At 42.6% G+C, this 24536-nt stretch overlaps 1 protein-coding gene across 10 annotated transcripts in view; it reads right to left on the bottom strand.

Annotated features, from left to right (window-relative positions):
• The window catches only part of RPRD2 (regulation of nuclear pre-mRNA domain containing 2), a 117664-nt gene extending 96640 nt beyond the window's left edge, over positions 1-21024 (bottom strand). For 6 of the 10 annotated variants that reach the window (XM_050749341.1, XM_050749371.1, XM_050749397.1 and 3 more), the window contains exon 1: positions 20242-21023. In XM_050749341.1, coding sequence (XP_050605298.1) covers positions 20242-20446 — 205 coding nt within the window. In that variant the 5' untranslated portion in view covers positions 20447-21023. Of the gene's footprint in view, positions 1-20241 lie in introns of all 10 variants that reach the window. The other 4 variants (XM_050749355.1, XM_050749351.1, XM_050749362.1 and 1 more) reach the window with 1 other exon arrangement.
• Positions 21025-24536: the final 3512 nt, after the last annotated feature.

The raw sequence follows: 24536 nt of genomic DNA, 5'->3' as shown, positions 1-24536 counted from the left end.
GTTCTGAAAGCACTACTCGAGGTAGTTAAGCATGGCAAGACGAAACTGAAGTCCAACCTAACAAGCTACATCACACATGACAACACTGAGGGTACCTCTAACAAAAAGACCAGAGTCAAAGGACATGGCAAAGCCAGTAGGAGCTAATGATTTGTATTATGATAACCCATACTTAATATTTACAGTTTAGTAAATTTATATTTTTATTTGATATTCTAGAATAATTCTTAAAATATTAAATATATTACCTATCTATTTATTTATTTAAAGGCAGGATCTTGCTTTGCTGCCCAGGCTAGAGTGCAGTGGCACAATCATGGCTCACTGCAGCCTTGACCTCCTGGGTTCAAGTAATTCTGTCTCAGCCTCCCAAGTACTTGGGACTGCAGGCACACACCACCACACCCAACTAATTTTTTTTGGTGGGGGCGGGGGTGGGGGTTAGATATGGACTCTTACTATGTTGCCCCAGCTGATCTCAAACTCCCAGGCTCATGCAATCCTCCCAACTCAGCATCCCAAAGTGCTGGGATTACAGGCATGAGCCACCGCATATCCAGCCACTTCACTGATTTGATTTCAGTTTTATGAATTTCAAAAGCTTTGAATAAAACCCAAATGTTATATTAATACTAGTACTACAAAAAGTAATCTTAGTTCAGTGTTACAATCACTATTTAGTGTAGCTTTTATGCGTACATGTAATTACTTGTTTTAAGAGATGGGGTCTTGCTATGTTGCCCAGGCTGGAGTGCAGTGGCTATCCACAGCCAGAATCACCATGCCTTATAGCCTTTAACTCCTGGGCTGAATGATCTTTCTGCCTTAGTCTCCCAACTAGCTGGGACTTCACACGCCACCACCACACTCAGCTAGTTACCTTCTTTTAAATATATTCCCCTACCACAACTCTTATGTCTTAAAAATCATGCCCTTTAGCTGGGTGCAGTGGCTCACGCCTGTAATCCCAGCACTTTGGGAGGCCAAGGCAGGTGGGTCACCTGAGGTCAGGAGTTCAAGACCAGCCTGGCCAAGAGGGTGAAACCCGGTCTCTACTAAAAATTAAAAAAAAAAAAAAAAAAAAAAAATTAGCTGGGCGTGGTGGCAGGCGCCTGTAATCCCAACTACTTGGAGGCTGAGGCAGGAGAACTGCTTGAACCCAGGAGGCGAAGGTTGCAGTGAGCAGCGATCGTGCCATTGCACCCCAGCCTAGGCAACAAGAGCGAAACTCCGTCTCAAATAATAATGATGATAATAATAATAATAATAACAACAACAACAACAACAATAATCATGCCTTTTATTCCTTCTCTTTGTCTTTTCCATTCTCACTTAGCTATGCATGTGTGCCTTCTGGTTATGACTCCTCTCTGATTCTTTCACACTTTTACTTACATGTCGGATGTCTTCTTTCACCTGTTTCACACAGTTTTTGAAAAACCGTTTCTTCCATGAAGCCTTTCTCACTGCACACAAATATAAATTGGTACTCTCTGCTCTGCAACTAGGATTTTCCTAGAAACACTTACATTACCAAAGTTTTCCCTAAGCATGTTCCAGGAAACATTAATCACATGAGACGGCTAAAAAAGAAAGGGATTACATGGTCAAATAAGTTTGGAAAATGCTGAATATCCTACCCACCCCCTCCAGAAACTCATGGGTCTTTTTATTAAGGGTACTAAAGTCCAGTAGCATGAAAGCAGGTTTAACTTTAATTTGGTAGTTCCTAAACTTTGACAGTGAAACCCTAAACTATCACCAGTTTTTGGGAAATTCCGTTGTACAAATTACAAATTTGTACTGTTATTTCTGTTCACTACTATAGTATGATATATTTTCTCCGTATCTCATCACATTTGTCAGTTGATGCATATGTGCTACATATGGCAATCTGAGAAGCCTAAGAGGACAGAAGTGAATTCTTATCCTAGTTGATACTAAAAATAGTATGCATGTGTGGGGATGTCCTATGAATGAATTTCAAAAGCTCTTCACTTTTCTATTATCAGGCTTTTTAAGTCTTTTTAAAGTGAAATTGATTGTCCAAAAATGTGTATTTTAATATAAAATTTTCTTCTGGAAATGTCTTAAATTTAAAATATTTATCAGAAGGCTAAGGTGGGAGGATAGCTTGAGCCCAGGAGTTTGAGGCCCGCCTGAGCAACACAGCAAGATCCTATCTCTTAAAAAAAAAAAACACGAAAATATGATAATATTTGGTCTTTGTTGATCTAATGTAGATTTTTTATACCCCTTGTTTCTATTATTTATTTTTAAAAATCCAGTGACACCAAGAATATTGATGTCCTTTTAAAATACCTTCTTTGGCCGGGCACGGTGGCTCACGCTTGTAATCCCAGCAAGTTGGGAGGCCGAGGCAGGTGGATAACCTGAGGTCAGGAGTTCAAGACCAGCCTGGCCAACACGGCAAAACCCCGTCTGTACTAAAAATACAAAAATTAGCTGGGCGTGGTGGTGCGCATCTGTAATCCCAGCTACTCGGCAGGCTGAGGCAGGAGAATCACTTGAAGCCGAGAGGTGGAGGTTGCAGTGAGCCAAGATTGCGCCACTGCATTCCAGCCTAGGCGACGGCAAGACTCATCTCAAAAAAAAAAAAATATATATATATATATATATCTTCTTTGAGGCCAGGTCTCATGGCTCACACCTATAATCCTAGCACTTTGGGAGGTCAAGGCAAGAGGATAGCTTGAGTCCAAGAGTTCAAGACCAGCCTGGGCAACATAGCAAGACATCATCTCTAAGAAAGTTTTAATAGTCAGCTGGCCATGGTGGCCTGCACCTATAGTCCTAGCAACTCAGGAGGCTGAGATGGGAAAGATCACCTGAGTCTGGGAGGTCAAGGCTGCAGTTATCCATGATCACACCACTGCACCCCAGACTGGGTAACACAGTGAGACTCTGTTTCAAAAAATAAAAAATTAAAAATCCCAGCCGGGCACAGTGTACCTCACTCCTATAATCTTGGCATTTTCGGAGGCTGACGTGGGCAGACTGCTTGAGCCCAGCAGTTCGAGACCAGCCTTGGCAACGTGGTGAAACCTTGTCTCATCTCTTATTCATTTATTTTTAAAAACTAGAAAGATGTCTTGCTATGTTGACCAGGCTGGAGTTCAGTGGCTATCAACAGGCATGATCAGGGTGCACTGTGGCCTCAAACTCCTGGCCTTAAGTGATCTTCCCATTTCAGTCTCCCAAGTAGCTGGGACTACAGGCAAGTACCACCACACCCAATAAGATGCATTTTATATTACAGCACAATAGCTATAGGCCAGGTGCAGTGGCTCACACCTGTAATCCCAGCACTTTGGGTGACTGAGGCGGGCAAATCACCTGAGGTGGGCAGACTGCCTGAGGTCAGGAGTTCAAGACCAACATGGCCAACATGGTGAAACCCCGATTCTACTAAAAATACAAAAATTAGCCGGGCATGGTGATGGGCGCCTGTAATCCCAGCTATTCAAGAGGATCACTTGAATCCGGGAGGCAGAGCCGAGATCGCCACTGCACTCCAGCCTGGGCGACAGAGCCAGACTCTGTCTCAAAAGAAACAAACAAACAAACATGCTATAAAAACATGAAACATTCTTAAGTTACCAATGAATTTCTGGAACTACAAGATGTTGCTATATGAATAGGTCCTTGAAATAATCAAAATAGGAAACAGTTTCCAAATTATATGTTCTTTTGCTATTCGCCAGTATTAATAAGAAAGGGCTTAAAAAAATCCATGATTATTAGATTATTAGCCTTAGATTATGAGATTATTAACCTTAACATTTCACATAGAGTATGCGGGATTAATTGGAAGAATTTAAAGCTTATGCAGACAGGCCTGCATAAAACATGCTATAATAACTGTATATCATAATTGCATTTTAAATAACTTATCATTTGCTGAATTTTCTAAACGTCAGGTAGTTTGCAAAACACTTCATATGAAGCATCTTATTTAATTCCACCAACAATCATATAAGGTGCACTATACAATTATTATCTCTATTTAAAAGTTTTAAGAGGTGAGTAGCAACCATAATGTCTATTTGAGATCAAAGTCCATGTTCTTTACCAACTAACCACCATACAACAGTACAATACAGTATGTCTCCCTATATACATAAATCTAACAAAAAATTGTGTCCTATTGCAGCAGTTCTCAACGTGTGGTCTGGGGTCACACTTAAGAAAGATTCATTGATTAAGCACTTTTATGTTTTTGGAGCCAGGGTCTTGCTGCTGTCCAGGCTGGAGTGCAGAGGCACAATCACAATTCAGTGTAGCCTCAACCTCTGAGGCTCAAGCAATTCTCCCACCTCAGGCTCCTGAGTAGCCAGGACTGAGTAGCCAGGTATGCGCCGCCACGTCTACCTTTTTTTTTTGTACGGATGGGGGTCTCACTATGTTGCCCAGGCTGGTCTCCAACTCCTGGGCTCAAGCAATCTTCCCACCTTGGCCTACCACAGTGCTGGGATTACAGGCATAAGCCAGCACACCCTGCCAATTACAGCACTTTCTACGTTCCATGCCTTCTTCTAGGTGCTGAGGATGCAGTGGTGAACAAAACAAATGATCTGTTGTTAGCGGTTTACATTCTTTTTGGGGGTGAGGGGGGCCATGTGTCTCAACAAATAAGCAAATAAATGAATAAACAAGGCAGTATCTTATAATGAGAAAAGCTATGAAGAAAATAAAGGCCAGGTGTGGTGGTTCACGCCTGTAATCCCAGCACTTTGGGAGGCCAAGATGGGCAGATCACAAGGTCAAGAGATAGAGACCATCCTGGTCAATGTGGTGAAACCTTGTCTCTACTAAAAATACAAAAAAATTAGCCGGATGTGGTAGAGAGCGCCTGTAATCCCAGCTACCCAGGAGTCTGAGGCAGGAGAATCGCTTGAACCCAGGAGGCGGAGGTTGCAGTAAGCCGAGATCACGCTATTGCACACAAGACTCCATCCCAAAAAAATAAAAATAAAACAAAATAGGGGCCGGGCACGGTGGCTCACACCTGTAATCCCAGCACTTTGGGAGGCTGAGGTGGGCAGATCACCTGAGGTCGGGAGTTCGAAACCAGCCTGACCAACAGGGAAAAACTCCATCTCTAGTAAAAATACAAAATTAGCCGGGCATGGTGGCATGTGCCTGTAATCCCAGCTACTCAGGAGGCTGAGGCAGGTGAATCGCTTGAACCTAGGAGGCGGAAGTTGTAGTGAGCCGAGACTGCGCCATTGCACTCCAGCCTGGGTAACAAAAGCAAAATTCCATCTCAAAAAAAATAAATAAATAAAAATAAAATAAATAGAAAGAAACTAAACCTAAGAATTTAAAAACTTCCATTAACTCATAAAAAACAATAAATCCATTACAATTAATAAATTTTTTTTTTTTTTTTTTTTTTGAGATGGAGTCTTGCTCTGTCAACCAGGCTGGAGTGCAATGGCGTGATCTCAGCTCACTGCAACCTCTGCCTTCCAAGTTCAAGCAATTCTCCTGCCTCAGTCTCCCAAGCAGCTGGGATTACAGGCGCACGCCACCATGATGGTCTAATTTTTGTACTTTTTAGTAGAGACAGGGTTTCACCATATTGGCTAGGCTGGTCTCGAACTCCTCACCTTGTGATCCGCCAGCTTGGGCCTCCCAAAGTACTGGGATTACAGGCATGAGCCAACTCGCTGGCCGCTTTCTTTTTTTTTTTAAATGAAGTCTCGCTCTGATGCCCAGGCTGATGTGCAGTGGCACCATCTTGGCTCACTGCAACTTCCACCTCTGGGTCCAAGTGATTCTCCTGCCTCCGCCTCCCAAGTAGTTGGGATTACAGGCGTGCACCACTATGCCTGGCTAATTTTTGTAGTTTTAATACAGACGGGGTTTCTCCATGTTGGCCAGGCTGGTCTCGAACTCCTGACCTCAAGTGATCCACCCACCTTGGCCTCTCAAGTTGCTGGGATTACAGGCGCTCAGGGAGCTACCCTGTCTAGCCAATAAATTATTTCTTAATTAAAAATAACTGTATTTTGTAAAACAAAAATTTAGTGGGAGTAAATTGCTTTACATTTTTGCAAATCTGTTTAATGGTCTGGCTTAAAAGGAGAGAAGTGGGTTCTCCTACTTGCTTCTATATGAGAATGGACAGGTGCAAGGCTGTTTGGGAACTTTTATCCTGTACATACCACACTGTCCATGGAACACTATAACATACCAATACACTTTTAAAGAAGCAGGAAGCTGTCTACCATAACGGTAAAGTGGAAGCCTTGGAGTCAAGACTGGCTAAGTTTGCAACCTGGCTCAATATATTGTTCATTAGTTGTGTACCTTGAACAAGTTATTTTAACCTCACTGAGCCCTCAAGTACTTAATTTATTATCATTTATAGGGTTTATTATTTTACCTGTCACCAGTGTAATTTACATATACATCACTAATAGATTTACTCAGTAATAATATATTAACTAATGAATTGTCATATTAAATGCAATCACATAAGAACTCAGTAAATGTTATTTTCTTACTAAACTACTAGTGTTATGTTTGTAAAATTAACTACATTAATGACTGGAAATTTAAGAACATTATTAAGTAATAACAACATTCTTGTAAGTAACTTGGGCTTTGAATCCACTGTATTTCTTTTCTTTCTCCCACTTACCTTCACCTTCTGCTTATATAAAACAAAAAGAAAACTAAAATTATGCTTAACCACCCTGAAACCAGGCATGGTTTCCTTTTCCTACGCTATAAATGTTCTGACAGTTTCCCCAAAATAATCAATTTACTTATCTGAGACTCAATTTATAGATTTTTAATTAATTTATAAATTCATCTGTTATACATTTATCTTTTATAAATTCATATTTTTAATAAACTTACAAATTCCTGTTTTGCAGAGCTGACATCAAGATTATAGGTAATACATGTTTGACAGCTAGTGAGGATCCTCAGTAAACAATAAGGATCCGGCAATACAACCAAAGTGATACCTATTCTAAACTGTTAAAGCATATAAAACTCATATTATCATACTTCCCAGAACCACTTATATTTGTTCAATTCCTATCTTAGTTACTAAATGTTAAGTTCCTTATAATTCCATCTCTTTCACCACCCAGTACAGGGGTTTACACAGAGGAAGCACTCAATATTTCCTTTTTTTTTCCTTCTCTTTTTTTTTTTTTTTTTGAGACAGAGTCTCGCTCTGTTGCCAGGATGGAGTGTAGTGGCGCAATCTCGGCTCACTTCAACCACTGCCTCCTGGGTTCAAGCGATTCTCCTGCCTCAGCCTCCTGAGCAGCTGGGACTACAGGCACATGCCACCACGCTCAGCTAATTTTTGTATTTTTAGTACAGACAGGGTTTCACCATGTTGGCCAGGCTGGTCTCAAACTCCTGACGTCAGGTGATCCGCCCACCTTGGCCTTCCAAAGTGCTGGGATTACAGGCATGAGCCACCGCGCCCAGCCAGCACTCAATATTTCTAAGTTCATTTTCTCCTTCTGTATCTTTAGGCATAACATATTTTAAGAGAATTTTAATCTTTCAAGTAATACTGCCTCCTAGACACAAAGATCATCATTTTAAAAGACTGTATCATGCTACGCTCTAAAACTATGATGATAGTAAAGGAACACAAAAACAGCTCAGGATCCATTCTAGGTTTTTTTTTTTTTTTTTTTTTTTTTTTTTTTTTTTTTTGAGACGGAGCCTGGCTCTGCCGCCCAGGCTGGAATGCAGTGGCCGGATCTCAGCTCACTGCAAGCTCCGCCTCCCGGGTTCCCGCCATTCTCCTGCCTCAGCCTCCCGAGTAGCTGGGACTACAGGCGCCCGCCACCTCGCCTGGCTAGTTTTTTGTATTTCTTTTTAGTAGAGACGGGGTTTCACCGCGTTAGCCAGGATGGTCTCGATCTCCTGACCTCGTGATCCGCCCGTCTCGGCCTCCCAAAGTGCTGGGATTACAGGCTTGAGCCACCGCGCCCGGCCCATTCTAGGTTTTTTAAAACAAAAAATGTTAAGTTATAATTCCAAACATTAAAAGATCCTTTTTTCCTTTCACAGTGCAACTTTCACTAAAGGGTAATAAAGAATCACCCTATCTCTCTGCTAATGGATTCCAAAGAACTAGAAAGTGCAAGTAAGTGAAATTAATTATAAGACAAAGAAGTGAAGAAAGAGAGATGAGGGAGAGATCAAGGCCTCAATCAAACACTAGTAAAATTTAAACCCAGCAAACCAAACATTTCATTTCTTTATTCAAAGGGCCTCTATTTCAATATTTCTCTAAAAATAAGAGAATAAGAATGAAGCATTTTTAAAAACTATCTTTATCTTAGCCAGAAAAGCTTTAATATTTCAAAGCGCAGATGGAATTGTTGCCTTTTCTCAAAAGGAATAACTAAGTTCTACTACTTTCTCCCTAAGACGTACATTCCTCCAGTGTTCTATAATTAATATCTGTGGGGGCAGTGGAATTTGAAATCACTACAAAACACAACTACTTTTTGTTTCCTTGACAAATAGATGAGAAAGTCAGTCAAGCTGGTTTGTAAATTGTTCCGTTCTTGGATAATTTTTATTAGGGTCTCTGAGTTCCTTCAACAAATTAAACCTCATATATCCTTAATTCTCAGTTGAAATTTTAAAACAGCTGACCAAAATCTCCCCTTTTGACTTTTAAAAGTACTGCTATAAAACAGTAAACACTTGGAAAAAGTGGGAGGAAAACAGAGACCATAACTGACAAAAGCCTAGGCGGAAGAAAGAATTTTGATGCAACTATTATTTATTAGTTTATGAAAGGCAGGAAGCCAAATCATTAAGAGTAAAATCATTCAACCCAAGGAAGCTGATAACAACAACAAAAAAGAATAAAATCAGTAAGCCTCTACTCCCTAAAAAATTACGCACATACATACACTCATCCCTCCTCTACAGACAAAACTAACATGAAAGTAATTCTGGAATGGCCTGTGGGGGCAAATTTTAATATTAGCGTTTTTCCATTGCCATTGTAATTTTCAAGATATCTCCATGCCACAGAACCATGTGAAGTTTTGTCAGTAGTGTTTCACACTTTGAGTTATGGGAATGTTTATTTGCTGCAAAATTTACCCTTTAGCTTACTATGGAATTTGGTATAGCAAAATTATGTTTCACATATTTCTTCAAACCCACCTAAGGCCATGGATGAAATCACCCTTCTGCTGTGAGAGACAAAGCAGCTGAAACGAAGAAGACAACAACGGCTTGGAAAGTCTCACAATACAGACAAAAAGCCTTAATATATACCATTACAGTAATTATAACTTATAATTAATGACAGTTCCATGTTTTGAAACATTGCCAGAAACCTGGAAAAATACCACCTATAACTCTATGAACCTAGAGCAATGGAATGAAAAAAAAAAAGGTGACTTAGGCATCTAAAGGGGAGGGAGAGGATGGATAATAATGCAATTATAACAGAGCTCCTGCTCAATGAATCCAGAAATGCCATTAAGCCTAAACCAAGAGTAAAAATATGCAAGAGACCAAAATAGATTTATTATTTCTTTGGGGGGCTGAAACAAAGTTTACCTTGAACCTCAAAAAGAACCTAAGTCAATAACACACTAGACTAAGTAGAAAGAGTCATCTAAAATACTAGAATGCCCCAACGGCCTTCTGAGAATAGAGTAATAAACAAACTTAAAGTGCTTTTCCTATATTCTTTTTTTTTTTTTTTTTTTTTTTTTTTGAGACGGAGTCTCACGCTGTTGCCCAGGCTGGAGTGCAGTGGCGCGATCTCGGCTCACTGCAAGCTCCGCCTCCTCGGTTCACGCCATTCTCCTGCCTCAGCCTCCTGAGTAGCTGGGACTACAGGCGCCCGCCACCGCGCCCGGCTAATTTTTTTTTTTTGTATTTTTAGTAGAGACGGGGTTTCACTGTGGTCTCGATCTCCTGACCTTGTGATCCGCCCGCCTCGGCCTCCCAAAGTGCTGGGATTACAGGCTTGAGCCACCGCGCCCGGCCGCTTTTCCTATATTCTTATTCGACAATCAACAAAGACTTCTTTGACCAAATGTATGAGGGATTTCCCCATACACACCAAGCAAGCAATTCTGCAATGAACACCAGCTAGGTACCCTCCAATTCAATTCTGACACTGGAAGAGAGCATCAGATCCCACAGACTGAGTGCTCAGTCTCACAAGACTGAGCCTCACTTCCCATGCCAAGCACGAATCTCAGGTTGTTTTAACATTTGCTCTGACCCAACCACCATAAATCGGGGTTCACACAACCCCCTTCTTGGATTCCATTAATTTGCTTGAGCAGCTCACAGAACTCAGGGAAACACGTTTACGGGTTGATTATAAAGGACATAACAAAGGACACCAATGAACACCAGATGAAGAGATGGAGGGGGCAAAGTAGGGCTCAGAGTGCAGAGCTTCCACGTTCTCTCTGGGCATGCCAACCTCCAGGAACCTCCATATGTTCGGTTGTCCAGAAGCTTCCTGAAACCGGTCCTCTTGGATTTTTATGGAAGTTTCGTTATGAAGGCATAATTGATCATTGGCCACTGGTGTTCAGTTTACGCCTTCAGCCCTTCTCCGTTCCCCAGAGGTTAGAGGGTAGGGCAGAAAGTCACAACCTCTAGTCCTGCCTTATTCTTTCCAGTGACCAGCCCCTATCCTTAGGCTACCCAGGGGATGCTAACCATCAGTCAACTCATTAGCATACAAAATGACACTTATCACTTTGAAGACCCAAGGATTTTTGAAGTAGTATGCCAGGAAACGGGATAGAGACCAAATATAGATTTCACAATACCATAGCCCTCTCTCTGGACCTCTTCTCTATCTGTACTTGCCACTCTATCTTACTAGACTTACTTCCCTATCTACACACTCTCTCTAGTTGATCTCTTCCAGCTTCCTGGCTCTAAAAACAATCCATATACTAGACACTCTATGGTGACTGCTGAACAACTCTATGAATATACTAAAACAATTGAATTGTACACTTTAAATGAGTATTTTTTTGTGAATTATATCTTTAAAAAGATTTCTTAAAATAGACATCCCAAACCTAACACATCCAAAACTAAATTTCTCATCTCCTTCCCAAAATCTGCTCCACTCACAGCCTTCCCCATATCAATAAATGTAACTCTTATCTTTCTAGTTGCTCAGGCAAAAAAAAAAAGTCATTCTTGATTATTCTCCTCTCTCACCCCACATTTAATCCATCTAGAAATCTGGTTGGACCTACTTTCAAAATAGATCTAGAATTAAATTACTTATCACTTCCACTGGCCAAAACCTGGTCCAAGCCATCAATATTTTACACTGGATTACAACAGCCTGGGAGGCTGAGGCGGGCGGATCACCCGAGGTCAGGAGTTCAAGACCAGTGTGACCAATATGATGAAACCCTGTCTCTACTAAAAATACAAAAATTAGCTGGGCATGGTGGCATGCACCTGTAATCCCAGCTACTCGGAAGGCTGAGACAGGAGAACCGCTTGAACCTGGGAAGCAGAGGTTGCAGTGGGCCGAGACGGTGCCATTGCACTCCAGCCTGAACAACAGGAGCAAAACTCCGTCTCAATCAAAAAAAAAAAAAAAAAAAAAAAAGAGTTCATCTCCTTCTGCTTAAATGGCTTGCCATCTCACTCTGAATAAAAACCGAAATCTTTACAATGCCTATAAAACCCTTGGTGAATCCCATTTCTCCCCTCCCCAACAACCATCCACCATAATCTCTTTGAACTCATCCACTAATCTTCATTTTAACTACTCCTTTCCAGCCACAGAAGCTTTCTTGCTGCTCCCGAAACTCACCAGGTACACTCTAACCTCAGGACTTTTGTTTTTTCTGTTCACTTAGTCTTGCACATTCCCACCTCATATCCTCATGTCTATATTGCTTAATATCATACTTCCCTACTCAAATGTCACCTTCTCAGTGAGGCCTTCCCTTACCATTTAATGTAAAACTGCAAACCCTTCTGTTTCCCGCTTCCCTGCTTTCTATTTCTCTAGAGCATTTATCACCTTCTGTTTAATATTTTACTTATTTGTTTGTTGTCTGTCTCCCCTTACTAGAGTATACGCTGTCTTTGTGTGTGTGTTTGTGTGTGCTTCTTTTTTGAGACACAGTCTCACTCTGTTGCCCAGGCTGGAGATCAATGCAACCTCCACCTCCCGGGTTCAAGCAATTCTCCTGCCTCAGCCTCCTGAGTAGCTGGGACCACAGGTGTGCGCCACCACGCCTGGCTAAATTTTAAGCTCTGTGAAGGCAAAAATTTTTGTTCATTTTGTTCTCCCGCTGTATCCCCTGTGCCTAAACAATGCCTGGCACAGTAGGTGTTCGATAAATACTGAAAAAACTGAATGCAAGGTAGGGATTTATAAACAAATTTCATCTTATAACTCAAAGTTAGGGTCTGTATCTACCCACCTGTATTACTAATTTGTTTATGTATCATATGTGACCAAAAAGCTGTATGCCTATGGCAATACTGTTACACTCTATATGTCATCAATCTAAATGAACCTCATATTTAGAAAGGTTTTTACCTAGACGATAGCTTCAATAATTACGTTCCATTTGTTTTCCCTTTTTTAATCAAAAACATAAATAAATGCCTATCAGAACTTCAAATCACTAAAGGATAGTTTTGCCACAGAGGGGAAAAAAACAAAAAACACAAGAATTTAAAATCTTGACATTCTAATTAATCTATACAGTCTAAATCTTGAATAAATAAGGAAGCTATCAAAATTTTCTTGCACTGTAGAAAATATTTTATGGGCCGGGCACGGTGGCTCAAGCCTGTAATCCCAGCACTTTGGGAGGCCGAGACGGGTGGATCACGAGGTCAGGAGATCGAGACCATCCTGGCGAACACGGTGAAACCCCGTTTCTACTAAAAAATACAAAAAAACTAGCCGGGCGAGGTGGCGGGCGCCTGTAGTCCCAGCTACTCGGGAGGCTGAGGCAGGAGAATGGCGTAAACCCGGGAGGCGGAGCTTGCAGTGAGCTGAGATCCGGCCACTGCACTCCAGCCTGGGCGACAGAGCCAGACCCCATCTCAAAAAAAAAAAAAAAAAAAAAAAAAAAAAAATATTTTATGAATAGGAAAGGCTGTGTAGGATGGTGGGTAAGAGTGTACACCGCAGATTAAGAATGCCTGGGTTTGAATTCTGTCTCCATCTCCACCATCTATTAGCTCTGTAACCATGGGCAAGTTACTTAACCTCTTGGGGTCTCTGTTTTCTAATCTGCAAAATGGTGATCATAATACCTACTTACAAGAGTTGTGAGAACTGAATGAATTAATATGTGTAAAATGCTTAGAACAGTGCCTGGCATATAGTAAGCACTTAACAAAAGTTAAGCTATAAAATTATTACCAGCTTCATGGTCCATCTAAGGATCTAAGGATCCAAACTGAGAAACCATTGGCATAGATAACTGTGCTTTGTAAATCCTCTGCAAAAAAAAAAATCCTGTATGAAGATATTTTTTTCTAGTCCACGTTTATATGTTTCATTTGTAAAAAACATACCAGCTTGCATTGAGATTTACTTCAAAGTACTAAGGGAGAGGAGGTAAAGTTAAGGAGATAGGTGAAAAAAGACTGTTACGTGGTAACTACTGAAGTGGGGAGATCATAGAAAGGTGGTGTGTCATTACCCTTCTGTTTTTATACATATTTAAAGTTTCTATGAAAAACAGCTAAGAAGAGTGTGGTGGCTCATGCCTGTAATCCTAGCACTTTGGGAAGCCAAGGAGGGTGGGCTGCTTGAGCTTAGGAGGTTGAGAGCAGACTGGCAAACATGGCAAAACCCCCTCTCTACAAAAAATACAAAAAATTAGCTGGGTGTGGTGTGTGCACCTGCAATCCCAACTACTTGGGAGGCTGAGACAGGAGAATCACTTGAACCCAGGAGGTGGAGGTTGCAGTGAGTCGAGATCGCGCCACCGCATTCCAGCCTGGGCAACAGAACAAGAATATGTCTCAAAAAAAAAAAAAAAAAAAGACAAAATGGATGTCATGAACACAGTATTTTCCATTTTGTCCTACTAGTTCTTCAAAGAATACGCTAATTTACTAGAGAGGCTGGTCCAATTCATCTCTTACAAACTGGGAATGTAATTTCCAGCACTGTGCCAAGGTGCCCAAAACAAAATTCTGATGCAATTATTTTTAATACTCTGGATCTTAAAACTTTATCTGCATAACTATCATCATCATAAATAATAAACAATTTGAATGTTTTCTATGTGCTAGGGCCCAATGATGAAATACATGCATTATCTTCTTAAATCTAGCCAAAAACCCTGAGAGATCATACGATTCCCCTACAAGTAGAGAGAATTATCTCTACTTGTAGATTGTAGAATTTTCATCTACAGGTACAGAACTACTATGAAAAACAGAGGCTCACAGTTTAAGTACTTTGCAAAGTGTCATCCAGTATTAAGTGACTGGAGTTAACATGTTAACACAGGCCTAACTCTTATACTTTTCCATATTGATTCACATTTTACATTAAAAATGGGAAAGAAGGGCTGGGCCTGGTGGTTTATGCCTGTAATCCTACCACTTTGGGAGGCCAAGGCAGGCAGACAGCTTGAGCCCAAGAGTTTAGCCTGGGCAACATGGCAATACCTCGTCTCTACAAAACACATAAAAATTTGGCCGGGCGTGGTGGCTCACGCCTGTAATCCCAGCACTTTGGGAGGCTGAGGTGGGCGGATCACTTGAAGTCAGGAGTTTGAGACCAGTCTGGCCAACATGGCGAAACCCCGTCCCTACTAAAAAATACAAAAATTAGCTGGGCATGGTGGCATGTGCCTGTAATCCCAGCTACTCAGGAAGCTGAGGCATGAAAATCACTTGAGCCCAGGAGATGGAGGTTGCAGTGAGCCGAGATCCCGCCACTGTACTCCAGCCTGGGCGACAGAGCGAGACTCTGTATCAAAAAAAAAAAAAAAAAAAAAACCCAAACATAAAAATTAGCCAGGTGTGGTGGCATGCACCTGCAGTTCCAGCTACTCAGGAGGCTGAGGTGGCAGGATCGCTTGAGCCCAGGAGGTGGAGGTTGCAGTGAGTGGAGATCATGCCACTGCACTCCAGCCTGGGCAACAGAGCCAGACTCTGTCCCTCCCCCACCTCCCCACAGAAAAGAAAGAAAGAAAGAAGTACAGAAATTATAATCTGGGTAAACTGCACATCAAATCCATGCCTCCAACTACTGTACCTGTAATTTCTTTCACTAAATTATAAATGCTTCCTTCTGATAAACAGAAATTAAAGCAATTCTGCTCCTTAAGTTCTTGATTAGCTATTTCACAACATTATGTTGGCAAATATTTACTGATTGCTAACTGTATGCCAGCACTATTCTAGCTGTTTGGGGACAGAGCAGCAAACAAGACAGCCCTGTCATCTGGTGGAGGGAAGCCAGACAATAAACGTAACAAACAAGGTAATATATACTGAAAATAATATGATACGACAGCAATTGAAGGCACTACTTGAAATAAGGTGAGGCCGGGCGCAGTGGCTCACGCCTGTAATTCCAGCAATTTGGGAAGCTGAGGCGGGTAGATCACCTGAGATCAGGAGTCCACGACCACCCTGGCCAACATGGTGAAACCCTGTCTCCACAAAAAGTACAAAAATTAGCCAGGCACTGGGTACGGTGGCTCACACCTGTAATCCCTGCACTTTGGGAGGCTGAGGCAGGTGGATTACCTGAGGTCCGGGGTTCAAGACCAGCCTGGTCAACATGGTGAAACCCCGCCTCTACTAAAAATACAAAAATTAGCCGGGCATGGTGGCACACACCTGTAATTCCAGCTACTTGGGAGGCTGAAGCAGGAGAATCACTTGAACCCGGGAGGCGAAGGCTGCAGGGAGCCGAGATCATGCCACTACACTCTAGCCTGGGTGACAAGAGTGAAACTCTGTCTCAAAAAAAAAAAAAAAAAAAAATTAGCTGGGCTTAGTGGTGCATGCCTGCAATCCCAGCTACTCAGGAGGCTGAGGCAAGAGAATCACTCGAACCTGGGAGGAAGAGGTTGCAGTGAGCTGAGATCATGCCACTGCACTCCAGACTGGAAGACAAAGTGAGACTCTGTCTCAAAAAAATTAAATTAAATTAAATTAAATTAAACAGATACACGTAACTTTAAAAATCTATTAAGACTCCATCTCAAAAAAAAAAAAAAAAAAAAAAAAAAAAAGAAGGTGATCAAAGAAGGTCTTTCTGAGGAGGTAATATTTGAGCTTTGATCTAAACAATGAGAATGAGGCAGGATGTGAAGAAGCCCAAGGTAGGCAGAGCCAATTGTATAGGACTTATAGATCAATGTAAAAGAAATTCAGATCTTCACGTTGTTGCAATGAGATATCACTGCAGGGTTTTAAAGCAGAGGAATGACATTTGTTTATGCTACAGAAAGATCACTTGAGAAAATGATGGTCTGAGGTCGGGAGTTCGAGACCACCCTGGCCAACATGGTGAAACCACGTCTCTACTAAAAATACAAAAATTAGCTGGGCGTGGTGGCGTGTGCCTGTAATCCCAGCTGCTCGGGAGGCTGCGGCAGGAGAACTGCTTGAACCCTGGAGGTGGAGGTTGCAATGAGCTGAGATAGTGCCATTGCACTCCAGTCTGGGCGACAAGAGCACAAAAATTCCGTCTCAAAAAAAAGAAAAAGAAAAAAAGATGGTAATGAACGCTATAGTCAAGCAAATTAAAAGAACTCATCATCTATGAAACATATACTCAGGTAGCCTATTTCTCTAAATTATTTCCTTTAATACAAACAAAAGTCTCATTACACATTATGAAATAAAGGATAGGCCAGGCACAGTGGCTCACGCCTGTAATCCCAGCACTTTGGGACGCTGAGGTGGGCGGATCAAGAGGTCAGGAGTTCGAGACCAGCCTGACCAACATGGTGAAACCTCGTCTTTACTAAAAATACAAAAATTAGCGGGGCTTAGTGATGTGCGCCAGTAATCCCAGCTACTCAGGGGGCTGAGGCAGGAGAATCACAGGAACCCGGGAGGCGGAGGTTGCAGAGAGCCGACATCGTGCATTCCAGCCTGGGCGACAGAGTGAGAGTCCATCTCAAAAAAAAAAGGAAAGAAAAGAAAAGAAGGACGCAGTGGCTCATGCCTGTAATCCCAGCATTTTGGGAGGCTGAGGCGGGTGGATCACCGGAGGTTGGGAGATTGAAACCAGCCTGACCAACATGGTGAAACCCCATCTCTACTAAAAAAAAAAATACAAAAATTAGCCGTGTGTGGTGGCCGGCACCTGTAGTCCCAGCTACACAGGAGGCTGAGGCAGGAGAATTGCTTGAACCTGGGAAGCGGAGGTCGCAGTGAGCTGAGATCACGCCACTGCACTACAGCCTGGGCGACAGAGCGAGACTCCGTCTCAAAAAAAAGAAAGGATAAAATAAAAATATATCTGGAACATATCCTCAGGTAGCCTATTTCTCTAAATTATTTCCTTTTATATGAACAAAAGTCTAATTACACATTATGAAATAAAGGATAAAATAAAAATATCTCTGGAATCTAACAGTTACTTAAATTTATACTGAGGTCTAAATATAAATATGTTACTAAATAATGGATGTCAGAAGAAAAAAGATAAGCAAAGTGGCATCAGGAAAATGAACAGAAAGGCTGGGAATGACAAAGATACCTACTTCACAATTTTTCCTAAAGCTGACTTAGAAACCAAACTCAAACTAAACTAAGTATAACTGTAAAGAAATAAGAACTTAAAAGAAAACAAGGCCCATGCATAAACTGTTTTCATTGCGCCCCACACCATTCTGCTGAATATTTCTCTCAAAACACTTTATTTACAGTGAGATCAATGAAGTTCATTAAATGTAAATACAAAATGACTAAAATTACCCTTAATCATTTTAGAAAGTTAAATTCCATTCCGCTAGAAAAACAACATCAATGTATGATGTTGTTTTAGCCAAAAGCACTTAACTATATAAACTACACACAATGCACTTCAACTGACACACTGCCCTCCTGGAGCATTCATTTTTTCACTCTTAAGATATCAACAAAGGAAATAAGCTCAGGCACAATAGCAACAACAGCTGAGGTAAAAAATTCTGGCTTCATTATATCTCATTATTGCTGACTAGAAAAAAAACTGTAATTGTCACTGGTGATCCCACACAGCAGAGACAGGACGGGGACCAACTTATTCTTGCAAATGATGTAACCATACAGTTAAAGCCCCAGAGCCCAAGGTGAGGAAATGTAAAATGCTTGTATAGTTTAGTAAAAATGTTTTAAAATAGGGTGGAGAATAGGTTCTCTCACTCACATTAGAACTGCTTGCAATATATCACTGGTGTACCAAGTACATTAAACATTATTTTACAAAGTTAATGCTGAAGTCAAACCCTAACCCCACCATTTTACTGAGTAACCTTAAGCAACTTAATTTCTGAGTCTTAGTTTCCTCGTTTGTAAATCAGTGATTAAAAAATCTACTTCTCAGACGATTTTAAGGTACAATGAGATGGCTGGGCACATAGCAGATACTTAACATGTGAGTCTTCGATGATGACTGTTAGCATATTTGATGTTTTTGCACGTTATAATTTTATCTCTGGGCAAGAAAACTATTTGATCTGTTATTGGTAAACACAGGTAATTCTGTCTTGTATCTACTAATTTCTCTGCATTATTATTCAAAGAACCACAAAACATCCCTCTCAAAACTTTAAACACAAATAGTTTGAAGCATGGGGCCTATAATTTTGCAAACTTTATCTATCTGTTCTCTAAAAGGTAAACAAATCAAAACACTACAGGAGCAATGGCAAAAGTGAAATAAGGCAGAATAACTGGATGATGGGTCTCACTGGTGAAATGCCGCAGGCAGGAAGCAAAGAAAAATTCTAATAGATATATATGGAGTAAGAGTTAACCCTCTCTTCTCAGCAGGAAACAGTGACTTCTCCACACTTCCTCCTGTAAGATTTGAAACCTTCTGCAAACAATCCATGCTTTAACAGAGCTCATTTCTGTAGTAAAGCAGCAAAATGGAAAAATCTCCAGGATAAAGACAAAAAAGGCATAACTGGAGAAAAAGGTACTACATATTCAAAAAGCACATTTCCTTTTGTGATTACCCATGAGATCAACTCAATTGTGTAAAAAGGTATTTCAGGTAATTAAAAAGTAACGGGGCCGGGCACGGGGGAGCTCACGCCTGTAATCCCCGCACTTTGGGAGGCCGAGGCAGGTGGATCACCTGAGGTCGGGAGTTCGAGAACAGCCTAGCCAACATGAAACCCTGTCTCTACTAAAAATACAAAAAATTAGCCGGACATGGTGGCGGGCGCCTGTAATCCCGGCTACTCGCGAGGCCGAGACAGGAGAATCGCTTGAACCCGGGAGGCGGAGGTTGCAGTGAGCCGAGATCGCGCCACTGCACTCCGGACTGGGCGACAAGAGCAAAACTCCGTCTCAAAAAAAAAAAAAAATAATAACTGGACACGATTTATATTTTAAGGTATTAATGATGATACTGACTATGACTACAGTATCGCAGTTGTTTCTGGTCAGTATACAAGAAACCTGTATTATATTGCAGCAAACACAGGTACAGGTAAAACCCGGTGGTGCCTCAGATCTATGCAGAGCTCATGCTGCTTCTTAACATTCATCCAGGTAAGGCTCTCCTTACTACACATCACAAGTTTTAGATACATTCATCCAGACAAGGCACTCCGTATTAAACATCACTGGATTTACTACTGCTTAAAACCACAGCTTGCCTACCATCAGGAAAGCCAGAAATCACTAACACGTCAAGGCCTGTAAGAAATAAACAGACGCTACAATTTCCGCGAAGGTTCGGAAAAATCAATACACCTTACAAGGTTCTGAAATATTAAAAATATATATACGTAAATCTCTATGGATCTGGGCCCAACGGCCCAAGGTCACAACAATTCAATAGCTAAAAAACCCAAGAAATGAGTCTCCTGCAATTCAAGACAATCCTGGCTAGGAATGGAGTCTGGGTTTGGGAACACTAGGGTCAAACCTTTAATGTGAACAATCCCAACCAAACGCTGAGGCTCCGTGGGAAAACCCCAGGCGTTTCGGGCCACACTTCCTTCCATTTCCCCAGTCTTCCCTTCCCTAGTCACCCCCAACACTCACATCTCCGGAGCCACTTCATCCAGTGGTAGACGATAGTACTGTGGTGTTTTTTGTTCTCTATACACCAAGACGACAAGCCTTGAATGGATTCCATGGTGTTGGTTACCGACTGGAATTTTCGATCCAACGAGGACTCCAGAGCCCCTGCCGAAGAGGCCGACGAGGAGGAGGCCTTACTGCTGCCTCCGCCGCCGCCGGCCGCCATCTTCCCGGTTTGCACAAGCGCTGCTGCTCCTCTGGCGGCGGCGGCGGCGGCGGCGGCGGCGGCGGGAGCGGGCAAAACAATCACTGCGAGTGCGTGAAAGCCGTAGGTGGGGAGGGAGGCTAGGGGGTGGGGATGGTGCACGCGCTGGGCTCTTCTGGAGGTACGGACGGGAACACCAGCTGCTGGGCACGCTGGCAGCTCCTACACGCTGCAAGGAGGGGCTGCGGGTCTCAGAGGTTTTTATCAATATTGTTCAAGGGGTCGTGTTTAAACCAGTCAGTAATCACGGAAAAATTACGCAGAAAACAGGACCTGCAGAACCTTTCAAACCGCCTGACGCCGAAACTAATGGTTTTATACTTTTCGGCTCTCAGTGCTAAGGCCCTTCCCCGCCCCTATCCCCACACTCCTGTGAGCCAGGTCAGGGGTTAATATCTTAAATTTAATACTACCCGACTGCCCCTTCAGTTGCAGAAATCTTTCTCTCCTTTAGACTGGCTAGCACAGAAAAGGTCCAAGGCTACCTAGTCAGGATTTTTTTTTGCAACGCAATAGCAGCACAGGGGCAGCAACAGTATCGCGCACGCGCCGCTTAGCCCCACCCCCCCATCCCTGCTTCCTTCTCAACCTTGAAAGCAGAGGGAGGTGTGATGGCGCGGCAATCTGACCAATCAGGAGTGCAGAACCAGAAGCGCGCGCAGGAGCTCTGAAGCCCCCAGGACCCAGGAGGCGCTACGATTATTAGTGCGCCTGCGCAGAAGATGAGCGTGTAGCTGGATGGAAGGAAAAACTAAGAGGGATGGGTGAGGAAGCTGGTCTAAGGTTAGACGGGGGGTGGGGGGGTTCCACCGCTCCGCCCCGCTTTTTGCTGCTTTGGTCGCTCTCTTGGGTGTGTTCAGCTCACACAAGAGAGACAGAAAATTCCCACCACTGAGCCCACTGTTAGTCTTTGGCGGCTGCAGCCATCGCCCCCAACTCCTCGGGGAAGCAACGCGCGACAAAATGGCTGGCAGCCATCTTGCAGCACCACAAAAGATGCGCATGCGCCAGCTCCAGTGAGCCATTCACTACGCAGACTCCGAGACCAAACCGTATTTCTCGCTTCCCTTGGAAGATAACATTCACAGCCGCTTGACCATTTAGGTTAGAGGAAAAGGAAATAAATGAAGAAGTGAAAGGAAATTTTCCTCATAAAATTTTTCGAAGCGAAAACAGAATGGCAAGATGTGACCTCATTTTCGCCAGCTATGACACAATCTTAAAATTGCATAATACATTATAGTTTGCAAGAGTCTTTACGTAACTATTATATGAACCTTATAGGAACCATTTTATCGCATGTACCTATGTAAATCCTCTGAGCTAATTTAAAGGCTCCTGTGTTCTCACTAAAAATATACAATTTTATTATAATTCCTTCAACGTCTCCCCACTGTGACCACGCCTCTTGAGACAGGGAACCTGCTTTGTCAAGTTCATGTCCACTGTTCATTAATTCGACGAGTTGCTGAACCTCTTGTGCCAAGTACTGTTTTAGATGATGGGGAGCAAAACGGACAAAAATCCCTTCCCTCCAGGATTTAGTGGCAGGACACCACAAACAAGTACATTTCAGACAGTATTAAATTCTGTAAAAAGGTGAAGCAGGGTAAGGCAAAAAGGGGTGTGTGTGTGTGCGCGCGCACGGCACGCACGCGCCAGTATGAGAATGGTGGTATGGTGAACCAGGAAGTCTTCTCGAAGGAAATAACTCTATCTGAACATTGAGAAAAAAGCAACCAAGCAGATATGCGAGACGGGGAGCGGAACATGCTGGCATTAGGAATAGCAAGTGCAAAGGCCCTAAAACACAGCCTCGCTCTGTCCCTGCCCAGGCTAGAGTGCAGTGGCACTATCATAGCACACAGCAGCCTCAATCCTCCAGACTCAAGTGATCCTCCTGCCTCAGCAGCTCAAGTAGCTGGGACTACAGGCCTACACCACCACACCTAGCTAAAACAAAACAAAACAAAATTTTTTTGAGAGGGGGAGTCTCCCTATGGTGCCCAGGCAGGTCTCAGTCCTGGCCTCAAGCAGTCCTCCTGGTTTCAGCATCCCGAAGTGCTGGGATTAAAAGCGTGAGCCACCATGCCTGGTCCTGACCCCACATTTTTTTTCCCTTTTTCTGTAACTCTAGCCAAAGACCCACTTTTTTATAGACTATTTTTTAGAGGAGTTTTAGATTCACAGCAATTGTGTGGAAAGCACAGAGAAATCCGTATACCTCCTGCCCCTACACATGAATACCCTCCCCCATTATCAATGTCACGCACCAGAACGATACATCTGCTACAACTGACAAACCTACACTGACACATTATCACCCAAAGCCCATAGTTTACATTAGGGTTCGCTCTTGGTGTTATACCTTCTGAGTCTGGAAAAATGTATAATGGCATGTATCCACCATTATAGTATCATACAGAGCAATGAAACTGCTCTAAAAACCTCTATGTTCCACCTATTCATCCTTCCCTCCCCCTTAATCCCCTGGCGACTACTAATCTTTTTACTGTCTTCATAGTTTTGCCTTTTCCAGAATGTCATATAGTTGAAATCATTCAGTATGTAGCCTTTTCAGACTGGCTTTTTTCACTCAATAATATGCATTTCAGGCTGGGCGCGGTGGCTCATGCCTGTAATCCCAGCACTTTGGGAGGCCGAGGCAGGCAGATCATGAGGTCGGGAGTTCGAGACCAGCCTGGCCAACATAGTGAAACCCTCGTCGCTACTAAAAATACAAAAATTAGCTGGGCATGGTGGCGCACACCTGTACTCCCAGCTACTCAAGAGGCTGATGCAGAAGAATCGCTTGAACCCGGGAGGCGGAGGTTGCAGTAAGCCGAGATCCCAGCCTGGGCAACAGAGCAAGACTTCACTTCAAAAAAAAAAAAAAATGCATTTCAGTTTCCTCCATGCTTTTTCATGGCTTGATAGCTCATTTCTTTTTAGTGCTGAATAATATTTCACTGTCCAGATGTGCCAGTTTTATTTATCCATTCACCTGAAGGACATCTTGCTTCCACATTTTGGCAATTATGAATAAAGCTGTTATAAACATCTCTGTACAGCTTTTGGGGTGAATATATTTTCAACTCCTTGGGTAAATACGAAGGAGCACAATTGTTAGCTCATATGGTAAGAATATGTTTACTTTTGTAAGAAATCATCAACCTGAGGCTGGGCGCGGTGGCTCATGCCTGTAATCCCAGCACTTTGGGAGGCCGAGGCTGGTGGATCACCTGAGGTCAGGAGTTAGAAACTGGCCAGCCTGACCAACATGGAGAAACCACATCTCTACTAAAAATACAGGGCCAGGAGCGGTGGCTCATGCCTGTAATCCCAGCACTTTGGGAGGCCAAGCGGGGTGGATCACAAAGTCAGGAGTTCAAGACCAGACTGACCAATATGGTAAAACTCCCTCTCTACTAAAATTACAAAAAATTAGCTGGGCGCTGTGGCAGGTGCCTGTAATCCCAGCTACTCGGGAGGCTGAGGCAGGAGAATTGCTTGAACCTGGGCAGCAGAAGTTGTAGTGAGCCAAGGTCACGCCACTGCACTCCACCCTGGGTGACAAACTGAGACTCTGTGTCTCAAAATAAATATATACATACATACATAAATAAAATAAAATAAAACAAAATTAGCTGGGCATGGTGGCAGGCACCTGTAATCCCAGCTACTTGGGAGGCTGAGGCGGGAGAATCACTTGGACCTGGGAGGCAGATGTTGCAATGAGCCAAGATCAGGCAATTGTACTACAGCCTGGGCAGCAAGAGTGAAACTTCCTCTCAAACAAAAAAAAAAAGGAAGAAAAAAATCGGCCGGGCACGGTGGCTCATGCCTATAATCCCAGCACTTTGGGAAATCGAGATGGACTTATCACCTGAGGTTGTCAGTTCGAGGCCAACTTGACGAACATAGAGAAACCCCATCTTTACTAAAAATACTATATTAGCTGGGCATGTTGGCACTTGCCTGTAATCCCAGCTACTCAAAAAAAAAAAAAAAAAAAAAAAAAAAATCATCAACCTGTTTACCAATGTGGATT

The sequence above is a fragment of the Macaca thibetana genome, chromosome 1, assembly GCF_024542745.1.
Source record: "Macaca thibetana thibetana isolate TM-01 chromosome 1, ASM2454274v1, whole genome shotgun sequence".
Lineage (NCBI taxonomy): Eukaryota > Metazoa > Chordata > Mammalia > Primates > Cercopithecidae > Macaca > Macaca thibetana.
This window is presented reverse-complemented; position numbering and strand designations above follow the sequence as displayed.